Genomic DNA, 23,536 nt, shown 5'->3' on the forward strand with positions numbered 1-23,536 from the left:
TAACTATTCAATATTATTTTAAGCTTAAAATTTTCAGGTTTTGATAAAAGTGCTCTAAAACTATGTGGAAATGCTGTGGTGTCAGTATGAAGCTAAGATTGAAAAAGTTCTAACATACACTATCAAATGGTCAGCTAGAATATTGCTATAAGCTTTTACTTTTAACATATTTTAGATGATTTTCATAAGTTGTCAAGTTCAATTGTATCAATATTTCTTGTTTTTGCTATTGATGGATCTTTGATTCGTTTGAACAGGTTATTTTCTGTGATAATTGCTGGTATACTTTAGGAAAGAGACAGCCGCCTGAGTCTTCACAGAACAGAGTTTGTTACTATAGTCAGTTTAATATATCAGCAATAAAATGAACCATTCACTAAATACCAAATTGTATGTTAAATATTTATATATCTCTCAGGAATTGTTCCACCAATTTGAGAAATGAATTCACAAATATATATCTTAAACATATTCAATATTTTCTGTTATGTCTTAATGTTTTTATATTGGGATGTATAGGCACTTGTGTGGGTGTTCAGAGATCAATGTTGGGTATCTCCCAGGACCAATGCCTTCCTTAGATTTTAGAAGACCAAAAATTGTTAATACATATCTTCCTCTGTTGCTTTCCAGTTTAGTTTATTCAGATAGAATTTCTCATTGAATCTTGAGCTAGATTTAGTCACCTAGATTGCCTGACTAGCATCTCTGAAATTCACCTGTCCCCACTTGCCCAAGATTGGTGTTACAGACAAGCCATGATATTCAGCTTCTTTGTGGGAGATTGAAATCCCAACCCTGGTCATAAGAACTCAGATTGTCATGATGTGCAAAAAGCCCTTCAACAGTTGAACAGTCTCCACAGCCCTTAATTCAATTATCATAAAATAGTGTGATGTTAAAACCTACTTTTTTCTCTACTTTTTTCTCTACTCCAAACTGCACAAACCTATTATCGTGTTAATAGACGACCTCAAAATTCCTGCCTCTTAGAAGATTCCAGAGACACAAAGGATGACGCAAGCCCAAATCTGCCTAACTCATAACTGTAGAGTCAGATGTTTCCTAAGTTAGATGTGACCCAGTTAGTAAGAAGCTGTCCAGAAACTCCAAAGAAGATCACATTAAGATAGCCATTAAAATGATGCATTGTGGTCATCAGATCAATAAAAAAGTTTTGCTAAATTGTACAAAAACTTTACATAAATATTGCCAAATTACTTTCTATATCACTTTAAATACAGAAAAATGCTAAAGTAACACCACTTATTTTTTCATAGAGTTTTTATTTTTTTCTTCTCAGAATAAGACTACCACTTAATATTCTATGATGATTACTATTCTCTCTCCAAAGATGGGAGCAACTATGTATGATGTTTAAATTTTTTTGTAATGTAGTTTTTTTAAAAGAAAAATTCAGTTATTTAAAAGTGTGCTAGAATGCTAAACAAGCATGCTTTATCACAGAGTAATACACCCAGCACCACACATGTAAAGTGCATATGAAACTTACTATTTATTATGTGGTAGGCATTGTTAAAACATTTGCATATTTAAATTCTTAGTACCTTAGATTCAAGGCAATGTGAATAATTATGTGACTTTTAATGAACCTATTCTGCATCTTTGACTGGGTATCAAGATGTACATTCCATTATATTTTGAGAGCTCAGTTTATGTAATTTTGCAGTACAACTCCAAAAAATTCAAAATGCTTGTTAGAAATAAAGCCCATAATATCTAATTTTAGCTGAAATTTAAAGACAGATAACTTTATAGCTAGTAAAAAGCCCTGATTGTCATCCTCTGGTTTTATTCTGTTATTGGGTGAGTATAGATTAATGTACTTGTCTCCACTGTACCAATATATAATGCATGAACACAATTACTGGGGTAATTTAGAAAGAGGATGCCTTTAATCTTATGTTCAAATCAATCAATTACAATATATAGGTTATGGAATGTTCTATGATTTTTAATAGATTCATGAGTAGGACTGATCATAGTTAAATATGGCTGAGGAAATGTGAAACCTATAAACTTACTTACATGTTACACAGGGTATGGAAATTTATCATGTATTTCATTAGCTAACCCTAACATGCCATTTCTATAGCTGTAATAAAGAGAAAGTACTCTAGAGAATAGGATTCCATTTTTCCTCTTGAAGAAAGTGAAGTTAGGGAGTTTCCAAACTCAATAGCCTGTGAAAGTCAGTGTCAGGATCAGAGTCAGAACCCTGGATAGCTCCAAATATTCCACATCTGAAAGAGGAACTGTTGTCATGTAAATCCAGCTGCCAATAGGGAACAGAACAATCTACCTACAAAGTAAAAGAAAAGAAAAGAGACCAGGCCTTCAGAAAGTGTGTGTCCTCAATACTGCAAGGGATACAACTGCACAGATTCAAGGCAAAGCAAGCTAATTAGCCAGAAAACTTCCAGGCACTGCCTTCCCTTTGATTGATTTTTCAATACTTTCCTATGAAAGAATTAGAATTTCTTGGGTTCTTGTTTTTATTTGAATGGGGGGGGGGTGTTCTAGAACATAAGGATTGCTGTGCTAATCTCTTATTTACCACAAAATAGGTGATTCACTTTCCTAAAACAACATTGCTTCTTGGCACTTAGTTCCAGTCTCAGCATTTCATTTCGAATTTGAGCTGCAACTGAACCCGTAAAATATGAACCCGACAGCGTCAGACAAAGCAGGACAACGTGTCGCAGCCTGACCTATCAGAGACCCTTTACCATCATGAAGGTGCATGTCATGATGGAAGTCTATGGACCTTTATTGACAGGCAGGAACAACAGATTTGTCTATGCTCTCTTTTGTGGATTGAAATGACGGCAAACACAGAAAGGAGTGTGGATAGGGCTCTTTAAGGTGACTGCACACATGAAGGGGAAGACGCGAGATAGGAAGAAAAGAAACATAGAAAATCAACTTTGAAAAGATATTTTCCCAACACAGCTTGCCTTAAGTCTCCAGGAGCATGTGAGCCAAAGTATTTGTAAACCAGCAGGAGATTGCCACGTTGGAAGTCTCTGAGAAGGGAGAAAGAAGAGGTCTTTATGTTGCCCTTTGAGTCTCTTCCTGTCTTAAGCAAGCGCTACCTTAGAAAGGTGAGAAAGCAGAGGGAATTGGCTAGTTTGCTTAGAAGGTAAGTAACAAGGGAGGTCACTTGAAGGCTGCAAACTCTTTGCCCCACCCACCTTTTGTTTCTTCTAGCTGGCGCCCAGCCTCATCCATTTCAAACTCTTGCCTTGTTTTGTACCATTTGCTTACGCAGTCGTTGGCCTTATCATCATTCTGGCAACCTCTAGCACTTGGAGACCCAGTCACCCATCAACCTTGCAACTCTTCGGGGGACTCCCTCAGGGAAACCCAGCATGCTCAGCGGTGCTGACATCCTTCAATCTTTCAAAGGGCTTAGCTCAGTTCTGGGTAACCCTGGCTCCATTCAGGGTCCACCTCTGAGGGGCATAAATGTCCAAGCTGGATCCTGAAATTGCACCTGCACTGTTAGGCGGCACATCTTAGATATTGAACATTCTGATAGCCAACGGAGCTTAGAAATGCTCATTGAAGGGCTGGCTTACCACCTATCTTTTCTTTGCAGCAGAGGGTGTGTTAACCACCAGAGTGAGAGGCGCTTAAGGATGGAGCCCTGTGGCTAGTGGTTGTGGAGATCACCTTCCCAGAGTAGTCCTTTTATTACTGAGTTTTGGAGATTTCTTGGCTGCCTTCCGCTAAGGCACGCTTGAGTAACCCGAGCTGTGGCGGCGCCCAAGCTCCCAGGAAAAAGGCTGTGTGTGTGTGTGTGTGTCTGTGTGTGTGTGTGTGTGTGTGTGTGTGTGTGTGTGTAGGGGGAGAGGGCGGGGACAGAAACGTCAACCCCCACCCTGTCTCTTTTTCTTTTTCCCCTTCCTGCAAAAGGCGCACAAGTCTTCCACCCTACCCCACCCCCGCCCACCAGCAATCCTTGGGGCTCTGGGCAACAGCCACGTTAAGCCCATTTGCACTGAGAAATTGGCGCTGTTTGGGAGAAGAGAAACAGATCGATTGCCCTTGTGACTCCCCGTCCCCCGCCCCCCTCCCCGGCCCAGCCCGCCCCCCGCGTTCCTCAGCCCTCCCCCGCTGCTTCCCGCACCGCGCCTCCTCCCCTCCCCGCCCCCAAGCCTCTCACCCGCGGCAGGCCAGTGCAAGGCCCCCTCCGGAAGGTGAGCGGGATGGATTGGACTCAGGCAGGGAACGCGGGTGTCTCGAAGTGGTGATAATGGGAAGAGATTTCTGCTCCCCAAAGAAGATGCGCTGTCACAAAGAGCGGCTCGCGCGCTGGCCTGGGCTCTAGCCCGGGAGACATCCCGGGAGAACTCCGAGCTCGGAGCGCTCGGGCGAAGACCCGGGCAACATGCCTGTTCGCAGGGGGCATGTGGCACCGCAAAACACCTTCCTGGGGACCATCATACGGAAATTTGAAGGGCAGAGTAAGTTCGTTTGTTCTCTCCTGTAGCTCGCTTTTGGCTTTGGTAGAGCACTTGGCGTCCGTCGTTACCAAGCTAGAGGGATGGACAACTCCGGGCTGTCAAGTTAGAGGCTGGGAAAGCCAAGCAGACAGTTCAGATGGCAGCGGGGACTGTTCTCTCTCTAATATTAATTTGGATTTACATTTTAGATTATAGACTCCATTGTACAAGGCAATTTGATCCTCCTCTCCCACTGCTCCATTATCTGCCTTGCTACTTCATGCCCTACTAGTCTACTACCTTAAAGGGAACGTGCTGGTAACACGGGCTTGTACTAAAAGCTCTTTTTCTGTGGCAGACTTTTTAAAGTCGGAGAGCCGACCCGACTATAGGCTCGGAACAACAGCATGTAAATGGTAGTAGCGATGTAAATGTCTATGCAAACTGTGTTTTATCTTGGTAAACGGCTGGGCTGTGGAATCCCAGGGATGCTCCCTTGGTGTTAGTTGGCTCTTAAAACTGAACTTTGTACGGAAACTGAAAATAGACGCCAAAGAATAATTTGGTGAGCAGTGAACCGGCTTTGAGAACAAACAGCCCTCTACTCAAAAAACACTATTTGTGTTTCTCTGTTGCTCCTCTAAAATAGATGGTGTGGGAATTTAAACATTTAAAGCAGTCGGTAAATCCCACAGAGACTAAATATAGAGAAATTTAATGTAGTCATCTAAGCAAACCACCAGTAATTAATTATTTTATATAAATACAGTCATTTAAAATCCCATACTTATCTATTTATATGCTGCACTAAATCTACCTTACCAGTTTTTCCAGTACTGCATTCAGTGATGTGAAGATCTGGTGTCTGTGTACATTAACTTCTCTAGTCTGCTCCATATTTATTCTGGAAATAGCGAATATAATTTCTCATCACACTTAATGTGATCTGTATTAAAATATCTACTATTACACAAAATTATAGCTTGATCCAAAGAAAAAGTTTTTTAAAAATGTGTTATCATTATCTTACTGCATATGTGTGTGGTTTTTATATTTTGGAATTTGTCGTTGTGAAAGTGTGAAGCTTTACATTTTTTTCATTAATAAATGTGGAGTCATATCATTGCTAAAGATAATTATGTTTAAAAATACAAGCATGTGTGAAAAAAAATAGACATATGCCTTCCTTACAGAAATCAAGAAAACCCAAATGTAAAAATAAGTACTTTGAGAAAGTTGCATTCTAAGGCCCAGTCAAAGTTGAAGTGAGAAACCTGGCAGTGACAGGATGTTTCAGTTTTCTGTCTGAGGAAGATTATATCATGTAACTGAATGGTATTTTGGAATTAACCATTGGCATGCTGCTTGTCTGCCAGTTCACTAGGACCCCTGTGACTCACAGAGCTTGGGAACTAGACAACTTAGAAATTTCTGCTCTTAGAATTGAAGAATAATTTTCTTAATATTGTCTATTAAATATCTTAATGGCACTGATCTCACATCTAAAGTTTGTAGCAGTGTGTGTGTGTATGTTGTTTGTGCATTTGTGTGTGTATGTGTGTGTATGTGTGTGTGTGTGTCTGTGTGTGTGTGTGTGTGTGTGTGTGTGTGTGTGTGTGTGTGCGTGCATGAGACTGTGTGTTCTAGTTCTCTTGGGAAAGTCTAAGCAATTAGCCTTTTGGGGAAGCAACTGCCTTTCAGACCCTTGTTATGCAACAAATTGCTTTAGTGTTTGTGAGAACCTTGCGGAAGATTTTTAAAAGATGCCTTACCATCTTCTTATTGCAGATAAAAAATTTATCATTGCAAATGCCAGAGTGCAGAACTGTGCCATCATCTACTGCAACGATGGCTTCTGTGAGATGACTGGCTTTTCCAGGCCGGATGTCATGCAGAAGCCGTGCACCTGCGACTTTCTCCATGGGCCTGAGACCAAGAGGCATGATATTGCCCAAATTGCCCAGGCATTGCTGGGGTCAGAGGAGAGGAAGGTGGAGGTCACCTACTATCATAAAAATGGTAAAGTGTATCTATTTAGGATTCTTTGTATTTGATTCCCTTGAAGAGAAATCTTGATTACTAAAAGTTCATATGCATAGAAACTTCATATAATTACTTATAGATGACTTTTAATGTAAAGTCTTAGTTTCCAAGAGGTATGGACCTGTAGGAAAATTTTCTTCTTTATGAAAGTGTATGTTGTTTGAACTCTGCAGAGGTGAGGTAACTTAATGACACCAAGGACAAAAAAATGCCATAAGTCAACCCTGACACTTTTCAAAGGAGTGATGTGAGGATTAGTAACTCACTGTTTGCTATTGTTCCATTGCACGTTTTATCTGCCTGCATTTCAACATATTTCCAAGGTCTTCTTGGAAACTATATAATCTGAAATGAAAGTGGGTGCAGTTATGAACGTTTCTTGGGTTTTAAAGTGTTGATGATGGTACCTCTGGTTTCTTTCACTTGGTTTTTTAAGAGAAGATTAAACATAGTATATGATAACTTCTGTAATTGAGGCACTAAACTTGGGTCCATTCGGTTGTTACAAAATAAGAACTATAGAAGAAATTATTTGTTGTAGGAAATAGAGAAAGGAGCTCTGAGTATGCAGAATTAACCATATTAACTGTCCACCATAGTACACTTTCAGTTCGAAGTGAAGGCCATTGTTTCAATTTAAGGGAACACTACTTTCTGATAGCCTTGCCCTGGGAACAGTGTGCATTGTAACACACACATACGCACACACACACACACACACACACACACACACAAACACTCACATTAACACATGTGAGTTTATATGCATGATACACACACACATACATATTCAGATATAGATAACTGAATACAAATAGGTTACAGTATATGAACACTCACATAATTCACTATATATATATATATATATATATATATATATATATATATATATATATATATATACTCTTAAAGGTGCATATATAATGGCTTTGCCAACTTAGAAAAAACACTTGTAGAAAACAGGTATACTGTAGTTTATTTTGCCAACATTACATCATCTATTTCTCTTTGTTTTATGTCCAAAATTTAATGTGGTTGAGGAGAATCTGCTCAGATTTTTAGAAATCCTCCGAGTTTGGTAAATGTTTGCCACACTATAGATTATACCTTATTATGACTCATTATTTGAAAACTACAAAGAAAATATAGTAAAGAAAAGCTTAATTCCTTTTCTTATTTTCTTATAATTAATTGTTTCATGATAAGAAATGTATATTTCTTAATTGCTGGATTTTTCCGTTGTATGATCTTGAACTTGAGTGGGTATTTGCAACCAAGTATTACAGGAAAAACAGGTTTGTATAACTTTGTATTGCTGTGCAATGAAAGCAATCATATGATTTTCAAACAGCACAGAGTTTTTTTCTTACATTCTTCCCAGTTCACTTTTACTTTTCAATCAGTAATATTATGTATGATAAAAAACCAATTGTCTCATTGTCTAAAAATTGTTTTGTAACAAGGCTATCACCAAACTTTGCCTCTTTTGTCTAGTTGATGCCAAGAAGCTAGCTTTTTGAAATTGTAAGAAGTTTGGTGTTTTTTTTCTCTGTATATACAAGATGATTTTGACATGGTCTATGTTGTGGTTATTCAAGGCATGGTGGTCCGTCATTGGCTGTCATATTTTCTAGAATATTTCAGAATGTTTTCAACTTTAAAAATTTCAGGACTGTTCTGATTAGGTTGGTTAGGTACCAAGTACATTTTTCACAACGGTTTTAAATAGGAATAGTATCTGTTAGGTTGTAACTGGTGTGAAAGTTCTAAAACCTCATCAGTTCATTCGCTATAACTACAAACTGAGCTGAGAACACTTTTCAGAAGGAATTTTATACATAAGCACAAACCTGTTGGTTACAAAGTCTGTAGTAAAGACGTCAGTGTGGTGACCATTTCAAGTCTATATCTAAATGGTTTACTTACCTTTACAAATTTTTAAAAGAGAGGAATAGAAAGGGAGGAACTGGAGGCAGGGAGGAAGGGAGGGCGAGAGAGAGAGAGAGGGGAGGGAGAATGAGATTGAACTTCATACGAGGATTCTATGTTTGGAAGGCCATGAAAGTATAAAAGCATCACCTCTTGTGAAAACGTTGTGCCTTTTGATCTTTTCCATGTGGAGTAAAATCACCTTTAGTGTTAGCAAGGACTAACTTTAGTTGGTAGAATAAATGGATAGATAAACTCAGTTTCACTAATTTTCAAGGAAAAGTTATTAAATTCAGTCCTCTTGGAGGCTGTTAAGGTACAGATGTATTTTCCTACTTTGGATGCCGTAAGCTAGTGGCTGGCTTCAATGCTAGTTCAGGTGCATGAATCAAATCTTGAGAGTTTGTTTTATCACATGGCAACTATTAAATCAGTGGCCGTTTGTAAGATCCGAATGCTTTGATAGTTTTACCTCTTATTGACAAGCTGCAAGCCATTTTTTATTTATAAAAGCAAACAGAAAGAAAGAAAATCCAAGATACATTTCCATTGATTTGTTTCTTAAAGTTTCCTTAATGCGTTTTAACTAAAGTCATTTACTTTGGTCATTTGGTTTCTTAGTTCTTGATTCTATTCAGTAAATGCTTCCCTTACTAATTACTAACTCAGTAATTCAAAGGAATATATATATATATATATATATATATATAATATATATATATATAATATATACATATATAATGTAATGTAATGAACACAACAGGAAAGGTAGGAATAGTTGCTATGTTATATGTTGACCATTGATTCATGATTTTAAAAAACATTTGAAGAGCAAAAACTTTGAGGAGCAGAACATTATTTCCGAAAGCTTGTTTTCTGAAGTGGCCCGCTGGCCTGCGGAGCAGTGGAAGCAAGAGATGTATCAGTCAAGTCCCAACGGAAGCATCACAAGCTGCAGAGTCCACTGAGGAGTGGTGCTTCCTCCTGCCTGGCTCAGTACGGGGCTGTTCTAGGTAGAGCAGAGCTTGCTGTTTACCAGAATATCAATTCTTAAAAACCCACTTATCTGAAGTAGAAGCACTTGACAGCCCTTCCTTTGAGGATTCTATTTTACAGTTTAAGTCATTATTGCATAAATCATTCTTGGCAGCTCTGAATGTTGCTTGAGGTGATGAAGCTGTAAATCTTTTGACACGAAACTCTAATTATATAAAACTATAATTACACTGAGACTTATATAAGGGTGGGCGTGCACTTTAATACTGTCATGCCTTCATGTTTGAAAAACATACCTTGAGAGGAGTAGTGACTGAGAACTAGAAAACACTTTAGTTATTTTCTTGTTTGTGGTTTGTAGGTTTGGGGAATAAGAGAAAATAAAAGAATATCTTAAATTGGCTCTGCCTTAGTTTACTTCTTTAGTTCATTTTCTGGTGCATCATGTCATAGAAATAACCCTTTGAAGACCCGAAAACCCTGCAGCTGTATTTAAGTACGTAACACATGTCACCAAGCAACTTCAAAAATCTGGAAAACTGAAGTAAACTTCAGTAAAAATCAGGCAGTCTTTTGATTTTTGGCATTAAGATCCCAGAAATAGTACAGTCGCAATTGTATTAACCATACTTACCTTCCTTGTTTCTGTGCTGCTTGTCAACAGCTGGAGGCTGGGAAGTGGCTAAGATAGCCCTAGCCTGATCAACTCAGCATTCCAGAGGTGATGCTTAGTTCCACTAAAGTTGAAAATGGCTTTGGTTTGTTAATATCGAGCCTCCCTTTCCTTCAAGCTATGAAGAGAGACTTAAAAGGTCTTGTTCTGGAAGTAAGAGTGATGGTGCCCCTGGGTTTTACCTCTCTCTTAGGTGACATGTTAATCATAGATACAAAGAGTGTACAAGTGATCTCTGCTTTGATGGCATTTGTATGACAGAGCAATGAATGTTCATTTACAGTTTCTAAACCATAGATGTTTTTGAGAAGTTGTTCATAAATAAATAAAAAATAGAGAGAGACCTTATGACATTTAGGGTCCCTTACTAGTTTTTCTTTCTTCTTCAACTTTAAAATAACAATTAGCATATATTTTTTTAATTACACTTTTTTACTCACATACTAAAACATCACAAAAAAACCAATGTAGTTTTTTAGTTAAAAGTTTAGTCATATGAAATAACTATTATAATAGGATTACATAAGCTTTATGCATATAATATATTCAGCTCTCCGAATTCTTGGATTGTGTGGTAGAAATGTAGATGGTGGTTTTAAATACAGAAATAGGCATATAGTTTGTATGTGTGTAACTCAAGCAACAGGAAAGATTTCCAAGGAGTCTGTTGCCTGAGATTTGTTTCAGTGGAACTTTCTCACTCTTATCCCAGCATATCCATACTTTACTCCATAGGATATTGTTACATCAGAGATTCTAAAATTTATTTTCTTTCCCTGATCTAATTTCTCTAACACCTCATGCCTTTCAGAATTTATACGTGATTCATTGTTGCTGTTAGTAAAATAAGCATTCTGAAAAAGCAGTCTTCCCCACAACGTTACTTCATTATTGTCTCATGCGAAACAAAAATGTCCTGTAGATAGGAGTGGTTGGATGCACCCTCCAGCTCTGTGTCTGTGATCACTTGTGAGAAAAAAAATGCAGTCTTTTCTGGTGGCTTGGGAGGTGACTTTTTGGCTATTTTTATTCATAAATGGCTTGAGAGCAGATCAATTTCAAGGAACAGAGTAGGATATTAAGAGCAGGTTGCTTCTGCTGAATTCTAAGGGGTTGTGTTTTCTCTGTTGTCTCTTTTGCTTATGTGTCATAGTCACTAGCTCTGTGGGAGCCAGCTGCTGAAAGAGTCTTCAGACATTTAGCTACATAGAAGTTGCAGGTATAGTATGGATCACTGAGATGAGATATTCAAATTAGAAGCCAGAAAAGCATTTGTATTTTTTTCTCTTCTATCAACACTGTAGGCCAATAGATATCTCAGAGCACTACTGCTGTTTCTCCATTCACTGTTCAGTACTCCGATGAAAGTGTACATGACCCACTTTTGGAAGCATGGATGCTTTGTTTTCCCTTCTCTGCAATCTGTTTCTCACATTGCCATCAAGGACTGTTGCTGAAACAAGAATCACACTGATGATTTAGTGAAGCTAAGGATCACTGTAAATGAATCTTATACATTGAATAAAGGGTACAGCAATTCCATAAAATATGTGCCCTGCTATCCACCTTTCATAGAAAGAACATTGAGACCAGAGAGACTGAGCCACTTATCAGATCACACACTTCAAAGTTGATGAGGGGTCCCAAGTGCTTAGCAGCTTTGCCTCACAGCTTAGTATAATACTGCAAGACCCTGGGATACAAATTAATCTCATTAAAACTCTCAGGATGAAGTTCAAGACTCTTTTTCGATGTTCTTTGTGGCTTTCAGAATCAGATTCACTGGGGGAATCAGACTCAAGTGTTATGTGTTCGGTGATGATCGGTTAGTTAGATAAATTAGCAAGTTTGTTTCTCATACAAGTTTTATGCTTCAAACATAATTGACCATTGCAAGGTATTTATATGCACAAATATATGTACACACACATGCATACATATATATGAGTGTATATATGCATATATATATATATACATATATACACATATGTTCAAGGATATATACAATCCTTAGAAGTTTGTCTAAAAAAATAATTCAAAGTCTCTCTGGCCTTTCCTGACACTTCTTGTTACAGAAGCCAATACTGATCTTCTGAAGATGGAAGGAAAGACATTTTCTGATGTCATTCTTTCTTGCTTTCAGAGTCCACGCCACTGAATGTCTAACAATGTGGTTCTTGATCCTAGTGTAAATTCTCGAGTCAGTTGCATCATACCATAAGCTGTGGTAGATATTTTTTTTTAATTTTCTGAGCACAACTATAAAATATTAAGCCTTACTAATTTATGGACCCAGAAATGTATACCAAGGCTAACAACAAGTGTTGCACTTGATAAATGTACTTTGAAGAATAAATGTAGGCTAAAAAACAATACCACAAGGTCATAAATGTAAGATTAGAGCTTGGCAAATTGAGTAGTAGTCAAAAATATTTTGGTTTATAAAATTACAAATAAAATAAACTTCAGAATATTTTTCTCCTGTATTAATGATCATATTGCTTTGCTTAATATTTTAAGGATCAATCTTTTAAATCTATAAGTACTGTTAATGGAAAATATACAAGGAATACTAAGGCAAATATTCTTGTTATTATCGGCATTCTTCACTTGCCCAATCAATGACTCAATGTTGTCTCCAGCAATCTCTAAGAACCAAACCTACAGATCTCTTATGTAATTTTCTTACTTGTATTTTTTGTTTGTTTGTTTGTTTGATACATTACAATATCTCTACTGACTATTATGTTACTCAATATTGACATTTTATATGTGGCTTAGCATTCATCATTCATTATTTTCATTTTCATTTATGACATGGTTACACTTTGTATTGCAAGAAGACTTGGGAGTTACTACATAACTTGGATGCCCTCAAACTTATAGCCTTTTTGCCTCAGTTTCATGAGCTTTGTGGACTATAGATGTGCACCAATACACCCAGTTCTACTCAGTGTTTTCTTGAGACTGCCTGATCAGGAATGGTACCTTAATACCATTGTTATGCAATAGTGAAAGGGTAAGGTCCAAAAAAATCAATTATTTAGAATTATTGTCAGAAGTGAGGCCAAGACGGCCAAGGCCAACACAGAGATACTCTGTCTCAGAAAAAGAAGAAAAAAAATTATTGTCAGATTAGCGTTTCCTCTTTCGTATGTATATCATCGTCTGCATTTAATAACAACTGTAAGCTGTTGAGAAGAGCAGTTAGAAATCTGCAATGTGTTAATCACCACAGGATGTATGTGTCTAAAACGTATAGTGAAGTTTCCACTCATCTCACTTGAGGTCCAAGAAAGCCAACTATTTGGCTTCAATGGTCAAAACTTAACATTCATAAAACTTCTTAATTTTGAATGGGGAAAAATATCAATGTACTTTTTTCTGTAGCAACTCACTCATTTCTCAGGGAGCGCCCTGTGATCTCCTCCACTGTCGAAATATTTCTGCTGCTGCTTGGAAAAAAAAAACAGTTTCTAGCCTAGGTAGAAAAGTTTATGCTACTTTTTCTTTAGAAGGGGATAAAATCAACAGTGGCAGGTGCTTAATGGCCAGAGATTTGCAAGAAGGATTAAAAAGGAAAAATGGAGTTGTGATGTTGGATTGTGCAATCATTGGTTGTTTGAAAGATGCTTTAAAACTACAATGTAGTGGATATGTAAAGCTCATTGGGACGCAGTGCTATTTTTCACCTGAGTCTTTTTCTGAAATGACTGATCAGAAGACACTGCTGTAGCAGCACATAAATTTAAAATATATTGATTTGAAATATATCAATGCTAAGTCCATACAATGGTTTATTTATTCAGGAATACTTTTTTTTTTCAGGAATACTTTTAAACAAATTTCTATTTACCTTTCTTAGCTACAGTAACATTTTTCCTTCCTCTTTATCTGAGAAATCTTTATCAACCATATATTTTTCAGGCTTACAGGCTTTGCTCTTATTTTCCTGTTTTGCTTTATCATTCCTTTATTTCCTCACAATCATCAGGAGGAGGTTCATCTGTTGTCAGTTGTTAGTTTTGTTTAGATATTGTCTTAAATGTTTACACTGAATTTGAAATGTGTAGTAATGAATAGAGTCAAGAAAACCTGCCATGTCTATTTGCTTTCGTAGAGATCATATACCTTTTAAAAAGTATTCTTTTAGAGTCTGTTGGGTGAAATTTGCACTAATGATGAGAAATGCCTAGCATGATGATAAAAAAAACAGTACAAAATTGGCAGTGAGTTTGTAGTAAATTTCTCAAAGAATATAAAAATAAATCAGATATTTGCATACAAATTTTTCTTAGTATTAGAAAACATCTCATCTTGAAATAATATTATAGCACATAAATTTAAATCATATCTAATTGGAAAAAATCAATGTTAAAACTGTACAAAGATTTATAATGAGTGAATAATTTTAAACGAGTTTCAACGTAGGTTTCTTAAACACATTAACATGTTTTCTTCTTTTCTGAGAAATCTTTATTAACAATATATTTGACTTAACATTCTAAAAGTGTATCTTTAGTGATGCATGTATTCCATTGTATGCATAGCAGATGTGCCTCATAGATGTTAATCCCAGATGACTATCATATGTGAGCTAAAGCATTCTAGCTAAATAAGTCTTTTCTCAAACAACTAATATTTATTGCATTACAGTGCTGTGTCTGGTATTTTATACAAGCCACTGTATTGCTTTAGTGCTGCCACATTGTGAGTCAATAGTACTGTATTATCCCATTCTTCAAATCAGTTAATTTGTTGTTGAATTTAAGCAAACTATTAATGAGCAGAAAGCAAGAGGGCATGAAGTTGACCGTCTGTACTTGTCTGAACTTGTAGACCTTACTAGAGTTCTTCAAATGAGATGCTTTTATAAGCCCACTTGGCCATATCCCACAGGCTTTAGTTCTTAATCACAGATTTGATTGATTACACAAAGGATAGGTAGAATTGACTCGATCTGCACCAGCAGGAGTAGTTTTCTCTCAGTATTTTGCATTTAAAACTTGACTTATTGAACAAAATAAATTTCTTTCTCACAGTTTTAAGTTCAGTGGAATGAGGGTAGTTAGTTCTGGAGTGTGATCTTTGTATAATTTTAGATACATGCTTTGTTGTCAAATTTGTCTGAATTGTTGATTAGAAATCATATGCCAATATAAACTTTGGTATATCTTGTGTATGCTCAGGACACCACCAGGAAGAAAACCCATACACTATGACACTTTTCTTCTCCTGTTCTCATGAAATAAGTGCCTCCCTTGACCCTAGAAAATATGCAAGTTGTCAAAACCCACCACAGTTATTTAAAGGGAAAAGCTGAGTTTGCCAATGTGGACAGTGTCTAGTTTATTTGAAACACTTCCACTTTTCTTCATCTTTGGTCATATGTCATACTCAGTAACTGTTTGCATGTGAATTCTTCACCCCTCCCCCATCCTCCGCCCCCTCCCCCCATGACCCTCAGCATTCCTCTTCTTGCCCTCTGAGTTCCTTTGCCTGAGGATAACTCACAGCACCCCTTCCTGCACCCTTCAACACTTTTCCATTTCTAAGCAAACTTCTGTACAGCGTCAGTCTCAGCTCATTTTAAAGGTGTTCTCTAAATCCCTTCAGGCACCTTTCCACATTGCCTAACATTCTTTTCCATATCTCTATTAGGGTACTTATGAAATGGGACTTTAGTAATCGGTTTCTAAATTGGCCTTCTTTACTCAAAATTTTACATTTTGAAGGTCCTCACAAAATAGTTCAGGCACAAACATTTTTGCAGATGAAAATACGTGTAATATTTTCAGTGGTAGGATCTACGAAAGTCTCATCCATTCTTTCTTTTCAATGTCATATGCTACTTGTTTTGGCCAATGTAAGAAGTGTAAAGTCAACAACATCTATTGTTTATTGATTGCATTAAGAATGATTTGCTAACGTTTATTTACCTGGAATTCTCTAAAAATATGTAAATAATTATCTTCCTTAGTGAGCCTAGAAGGAGAAATGTGAGTGGTCAAAGAAGTTCAGCTGTGTCCCAAATGCCTGCACCCTTAACCAATTGTGTTAGGTACCCACTGGCAAAGGAAAGTAAAAATTGGTCCATGTGATTTTACACATTCATATGTAGATTTACCTTTCAGCCTTCTCTGCATGTCCCAAAATACTCCTGATAAAATAGCCATAAAACCTTCTTTGCAATTGTTCTGAGCTCGTTTTCTTCTGTCACCCACACACTAGAAATAGATTCATCCTTATACTAGTCTCTCCAAATAGTTAATTCTTCACTTTCTCCCTCTTTCTTTTCTTTTCTTTTTTTTCTTTCTACATCCTGTCATATGGAATAAGACTGTAAAATCTGTGTGGTATCCAAAACACGTCACCAGTCATACCCTGAGACCTGAGATTTTTCAACACCTCAGCAAGCAAGGACTTTGTATATTTCAGCCCCTCTCTGTACCTCCTTTGCTTATTTCTGTGACTTAATACCACTTGTAATGATAATTAAGAAATACAGAACTACATATAGGAAACACACAACGATAGCACTCAAACTAAGAGACATTTACTGATAAATAATGGCATATAATGTCTGTAATTTTCTTTGCAAATATGGTCCTGCGTGTGCATGTATACAGATGGACTCTGCTAAAACAATGTGAGGAGGATAGCATGTTACCAAAGCAGTTAAGAAGTATTTTACAATGTCTAAGTTTTTATAATTGCAAAGGCGTACCAAGAAAATGCATGCTCATCTTGCTTAACTAGAGTATTTACACTTCAGTGCATATGTTTCCATAAGTACAAATGCTGGATAAAACAATTGATATTTCTTAAAATGATGCTTTTATATATGATACTTCTATTAAATTTTACACTGCAAAAGGGAAGGTATTTTCTTGTTTATTTTTGTGAGTAATAATATTTGCCCTTCCCCTTAATTTTAGTTAAACCTGTAAAATGATCTTATTATCTGATGATTAAGTTTAATCTGAAATATTTACTGAAGAACATATATGGAAAATATTTGAAGGAAACTGTTCTTTACTTACAAAGAACTGGTATTGATGATTGTTATAATTAGTCGTAAAGAGAACCTACTGAATAGCTAATTGAGTTGCCTAGTCAATGCCCCTTTTCAACCAGTGTGATTCTCAAAAATTGCCAGTGACATTTACATTCTATTTTAGTAATTAGCCCACAAAATTAAATATTTTTTATAATTTATAATTTAAAAGTTAAAGCATGCATGGATATTTTTCACCCTTCTGTGTGATGCGAATTGGTTTTAATTTGTTCTCAGTATTTTTGTGGATATAATGTGCGATGAAAAATTTAGGGAGGATATCCTACTGGGACTCTAGATGAGAGAAGCATGGGAGAATAGCAAAGTAGAAGGATCCAGAGGGTCCTAGAAACCTACAAGAAGAACATTATGATAGGCAGATTTGGGCCCAGGGGTCCCGCTCAAACTATGGCACCAGCCAAGAACAATACAGGCCGTAAACTTCAAACCCCTACCCAGATCTAGCCAATGCACAGGACATTCTCCACAGTTGAGTGGAGAGTGGGATATGAGTTTCTCACGTACTCTGGTGCCTCACATTTGACCATGTCCCCTGGAGGGGGAGACCTGGTGGCACTCAAAGGAAGGACAGCAGGTTGCCAAGAAGAGACTTGATACCCTATGAGCATATAAAGGGGGAGGAAGTCCCCTCAGGCACAGTCATAGGGGAGGGGAATAAGGGGAAAATGGGAAGGAGGGAAGAGTGGGAGGATACAAGGGATGGGATAACCATTGAGATGTAACAAGAATAAATTAATAAAAAAAAAGATTTATAAAAATTAAAAAAAGAGTATTTTTCAAATAAAACATAGATTTTAAAATAAAAGTATAGGCTTACTCTTATAAAAAAAAGTGATGACTATTCGGGGTAGTAAATCCACAAGAAATGTGTAGGGTAACAGAAACAAATGCAAATGGTCTCCACAGTGACGTGTGATGTCAATCAGTAAAGTTACACAGTAATGTATGAGGAACAACCCAGGCCACAGGAACACCACCACGTTAGACAAACTTCGGCTTTACCCATTTATTCATACATAACTCACTGCAAAGATGACAGGGAAAGACCCTTGCCCACCCCCAACAGCCCCCTTCCTTAGCCAAGAGGAGCAGACCTCAAGTAATCTGATCTCTGTACTGGGACTCAGTGCTTAGGTCTTCCCTCCAGGTGTTTTCTATAATGAATGTCACTTATCTGAGGCTCAGTAGGATTTATGGCTTCCCAGATTGCTCCTCTCAGAATTTGCTCCCTGAAAGAATAAGTCCACAGAAAAGCGTTTAATGATGCTCGAATCCAGCGGTCCTATTAGCCAGCCTCTATTCAGTTTAGTCCAAAATCGCATTACTCCTGTCTTCGCAGCTCATGTTTCTAGAGTGAACAGAAGGTGTCCTACTGAAATTTCATACCTACCAACAGTCACTATTTCAAATAAATTCATTGCAATGCGTGTATGGAGTGGGTTATACAACATTTTATTTTAATTACTGGCTCATGCGAAGATGCCAATAATTTCAATGATGAATTTCCTTTTGGCAAATACTTTATATTAAAGAGTTGTTATTAGTCTTGGCATTTTGAAAATGTGAGCAATGTTGCTTCTGCTTTAAATATCTTCACAAAGGGAGAGTTTTATAATGCCATCTTGATTTTTTTTTCTGTGATAGGAAATAAATTTAAATGTCTGGTGGAGCTTCAGCTCTATTACAGAAATGGTAATTTTCTAGTCTAACATAATAGACAAAGCAATCACATAAGTACTTATTATGTGAGAGTTGAAGAGCTGTTGTTAAAATATACTTTTAATGTAAAGAATGACAAGGAAACCCAATCTTTTAAGAGGTATTAGCTGTACAATGGGATACCTAGAAAAAAAAAGAGATATTGCATTTTCTTTCATATAGCTTACACGCGCTCACCTCTCCAAGAATAATTTAGTAAACATGGGTTTTTCATAGTAATGACATGAGACCATAAACAAAGGATACTTCTTGCTTATAATTTCATTGTCTCTGAACTAAAGTAATCATCCCTTCCATAGCACTAGCTCAGTGTAGAACACACACACATGAAAAAAAAACAGAGGTTTTTTTTTTTTTTTCTGGATGAAATTCATTTTTTTTTAATTTACAGTTATACGCAATAATACCTTGTTAAAAGTTTGTAGTTTAAGCTAAACTGTTTCTTGCAATTTTATAATTTAGGGTAACTATATAGTATGTTTTTAGGATTTTAAGTAATAATAACAATTGTCATTTATTGAGTGCTTAAAGCATGCTGCTATTTGGATAAACTGATGGCATGACTACTCCATGGTATATTTAAGTGAGAGGTATCCACTGTAGATACCATGGAGAGAACAGCCAGGGGAGTCTGGAAGAATCCGGGGCAGAGAGAGGAAGAAGTAGACGAAAAATGTCCAGAATACTGGACATCACCAGCCTACATGTGAGAAAGAGAGGGATATCTGAGGCTAGAGAAAACCTATGCTCTTGTGGGAGAAGCAGGAGTGGAGTAAAGAGAAAAACCTAGTGAGAATAGGACTGTAAGGAAAATGAGGAAGGGAAGCCTCGGAACTGGAGGGAGTTTATGGTAGGGAAGGAGGTGTGAAGAGATGCGACCTTAGCATGGACTTTGAAATATATAACAAGTACTTGTGACACTGTAGGAGCCTGGGGGACTTGTGCATGTGATTTGATATGCTGATAAGTAACACAGGTAGACATATGTCCCTTCTTGCAGCGGTAACGAAAAGGACTCCCTTTGGCAGATAGGAATTCGTTTGACAAGTTCTGGCGTTTTATCTGTCAGAAGTCCTCCTATAGTCCACGTTGCGCTCATTTCTGGATATTTAGACTAGCTTTTAAAGTTCAGAGAATTGGGGTTTCCTTTGGACCTAACAGTGCTCTCCTAAAATCTTCCCTTTAAAAATTGCTACAACACCTAAAGAAAAGTGAGTACTTCATAGTTAACATTTTAACAATTGAAATCATGAAGCTCAGATGCTCTCTCAAGGCTACAGAGTTTATCTGGTACAACCACCATCTGAGCATTCTTTGCTTTCTTTCAGAGCTCACAGTAGAAGGTCCCTACTGCACCTCAGTGCATTCCAACCCCTCTCATGCAGGTGTAAGGACCTACATAGTCCATACTGTGGGTACAAGTCTTGTCTTCACAGAAAAGTGTGAATCGCTTCTGGACTCCGTATTGTGATGGCTATTCATGGTTGTCAATTTGACATCTACTGTTAGATGGACAACAGTCAGTAAACCACTCCTATAAATCCCGTGTGTGTGTGTGTGTGTGTGTGTGTGTGTGTGTGTGTGTGTCCATTCTATAAGTTTTATTCATCTAAAGAGCTCTGACTAATATACAGATATTTTACTTTGGTGGCTTCTAATCATTCATTATATGTAATTATATAAATACACACACTGCTTATTATGCAAGTTGTAAAGTCCATCCATCCTTTCCTGGAAATAACAAATAGAGAACAAGAAGTCATTTCATTCCCCATTCACAGTATGGTTTAATCGTCAAAATAATATAACATAAACATCTGACATGTATTCTCAAAAGGGTCTTGGAAATCACATAAATTTATCTTTGCTCCCAAATTGTCTTACACAGAGTAGCTACTCAACAAATTATTCCTTTAAATCACTGATCAAATTAAAATGTAAAGCAAACCCTCCTAGCCTATCCAGAACTTGATTTATCATTTACTGTTTTCACACAGTGCGAATTTCTTGATGATCATTGGGTACTGGATAACTAACTGGAAGAAGGATAAAGAATCCTGTTAGCATGTCTGCTGTACTTGTCCGTGTTCAGTTAAACTTCTGTAAGTGTTTATGGGTATGGCTTCTGACATTATGAGACACAGTCTCACAGCAAGCTCAGTGATACTTTGGCTCTTATAATCTTTCTGCTATCACTTCTATAAAACACACAGACAAGTAACATTTTACATATTGAATAGATTATACTTGACTACTTAGGAACACACACACACACACACACACACACACATACACACTACACACACACACACACAATGTAACAAAATTAATGAAGAAAGAAACTAACCATAAATTTGAAATATTGCAGGGGCAGATATGGAAGGGTTTTGACAGAGGAATTAGAAGGGGGAATTATATAAATATATTATAATCTCGATAAAGAGGTAATAAAAAATGAAGTTTTGTATAATAGATTGTTAGGTCAGGTGCCCTCCTCTGTCTCTGGAACATGTGTTCACCAAAGAATTCTTCCACAGCCACTGAAAATCCTTGTCCATAATTCTATCATTAGTAAAATGAGAATGGTGGCTAGAATAGATAGGATTTTATCAAAATATTCATTTTGTGTTAATAAAATTACAGTAATTCTTGGCACCTAATTAGTACACTATCAGAGTTTTAAAATACAATGTAAAAAGGAATTGAGTTTTAAAATCATGTAAAACTGACTGTCACAATCAAAAGAGATTGAGAAATCTCATTTGTGGCTAAATAAAAAATGTGAAAGAAATTTTGGCTTCAGTAAGTAAAAGTAAAACTGTCACAAACATTGGTGAAGTGTTTTATTGTTGAGACTTTAACCTGGAGATCAAGGTCTAAATCATAATACGGATAATTTACTTTTAGTTTTCTTTGGAAACGCAGAAACTTGTATTGGACATGCATATCCTGAGAGAATCCACAGTCCTGAAAATCTGGATTCTTACCATTTTCTGTGCACAACTAATCCCAATAACAATACCCAAGAAACCAGTGTGTTTGGAAGGAAACTTTCTCTTCTATATGGCTCACTCCCCCTTAATCCAGGATTCAGTGATAATCAAGATGAATCATATTTACAGCAAAGATGCACAAAATATTGCAACTTTCCTACTTGTAAAAAAATATGTAGAGATGAGAATATCAAAATACCATGCCCAATGTGCTGTATAACATAGTTTTGTAACAATTATCTTCAAAGTAAAAGGGCAACATTATTGATAATTAAAATAGGAGACCAAGTAAACTCAGGGTTGATATATGTATAATGCAATGTATACCCTCTGTACAACATATATGTAGCTTCGTTGAGTAGATTTTTTTTTTAAAAAAAAAGAATGAATACCATCCCTTAGTTTATATTTCATGAACACTTTCAAAGGTTTCTCAAAGCTATGGGTTGAAAAATGCAGCCTCCCATTCTTGCAATGCCTAAAATGCTTATTTTAGACAAAGACCGTATCTGGCAATCTGTAGAAATGAGTCAGAATCCCTCTAAAGAATGCAATGCACCTGCTGACCTCTTTGAAATAAGACGACAAATGAATCCCTCTATAAATACCATGTTGACGGTTCTTAGTAAAGGGAATTAACCTTAACCACTCTGTGAACCACTGTGAGTCAAGAGAGCAGCAGTAGACTTAAGGTAAAAAAAATTTGAGCTCATTGTTGAATGCCCACACTCCATTAAAGGATATCTTTGACTTTCAAAGGCTCTTTATCACAGACTCTATTAAAGCATGGTTGTGCATCGGGTGTGTGCACCCTTCTCTTTCATCAAGGTCTCCACCAAGTCCTCACTGTATCAGTTATTAGTATTTCAACCTGGTGATAAAATTGTTCATGAAGTATAAAACTTGTGTGAAAGAGGTGATTTAAGTAGAAGAGGAATTCCCTGGAAATACAAGACTAATGGTATGCAAGGAAAGAAATGTCTGCTTTCTAAGAAAAACAGTTAAGCATGCATTAACAAATTAATATTTTTCAGTAGAGAGTCAACTGCCTCATTCTCATGAGCTTCCTTGGAAATTAATCTCTTCAAATTTCAAGAGGATAGAAGAAACGTCAAAAAGTCTGAATGAGATCAAATGAAATGGTTTTCCAGAGTAGTGCTAAGCTGAAGTGGTGGGGCTAGAATTATCATTGTATTTGTGTTTGCTTAGTATCAGTAAAAAAGCAACAAAAATTATCTTTGTGACAATTGGCTTTTAAAACAGGTTTAACCTTTCAGTTACAACCCAAGATTAAAAAAGCAAATCTTTATGAATTACAATAGTTATGTATATTATCCCTGCCTTCTAGATTTTACTGACTTTTCCTTTTAAATTGTCCCTCATTGTTGAAAATATTTTATATACTGAAAATGTTACCTAAAGAATGTGAATAAAATAAATTGATGTTTGAGATGTGCCTTTCTCACATCTAGTTTTCTGTTGATTTATGATATCCCTTTTACTCAAATTTTGCTAAAGAAATGTTCATGGAACAAAATGCTGATGAAGTAAGTACACTACACATTTTTTCATAATGTTGGGGCGTGGGAATTGCATTGCTGTGGGTTTTCACTTTGTTAGCCCAAACTATTTGGCC

General features: G+C 36.6%; 1 protein-coding gene across 4 annotated transcripts in view; it reads left to right on the forward strand.

The window, feature by feature from the left end:
• The first annotated feature begins 4,343 nt into the window (after positions 1–4,343).
• Kcnh7 (potassium voltage-gated channel subfamily H member 7) overlaps positions 4,344–23,536 on the forward strand; it is a 450,850-nt gene continuing 431,657 nt past the window's right edge. For all 4 annotated transcript variants that reach the window (XM_051167119.1, XM_051167116.1, XM_051167117.1 and 1 more), the window contains exons 1-2: positions 4,344–4,490; positions 6,258–6,488. In XM_051167119.1, coding sequence (XP_051023076.1) covers positions 4,415–4,490; positions 6,258–6,488 — 307 coding nt within the window. In that variant the 5' untranslated portion in view covers positions 4,344–4,414. The remainder of the gene's footprint in view (positions 4,491–6,257; positions 6,489–23,536) is intronic.

This window comes from Acomys russatus, chromosome 24 (genome assembly GCF_903995435.1).
Source record: "Acomys russatus chromosome 24, mAcoRus1.1, whole genome shotgun sequence".
NCBI classification, from domain to species: domain Eukaryota; kingdom Metazoa; phylum Chordata; class Mammalia; order Rodentia; family Muridae; genus Acomys; species Acomys russatus.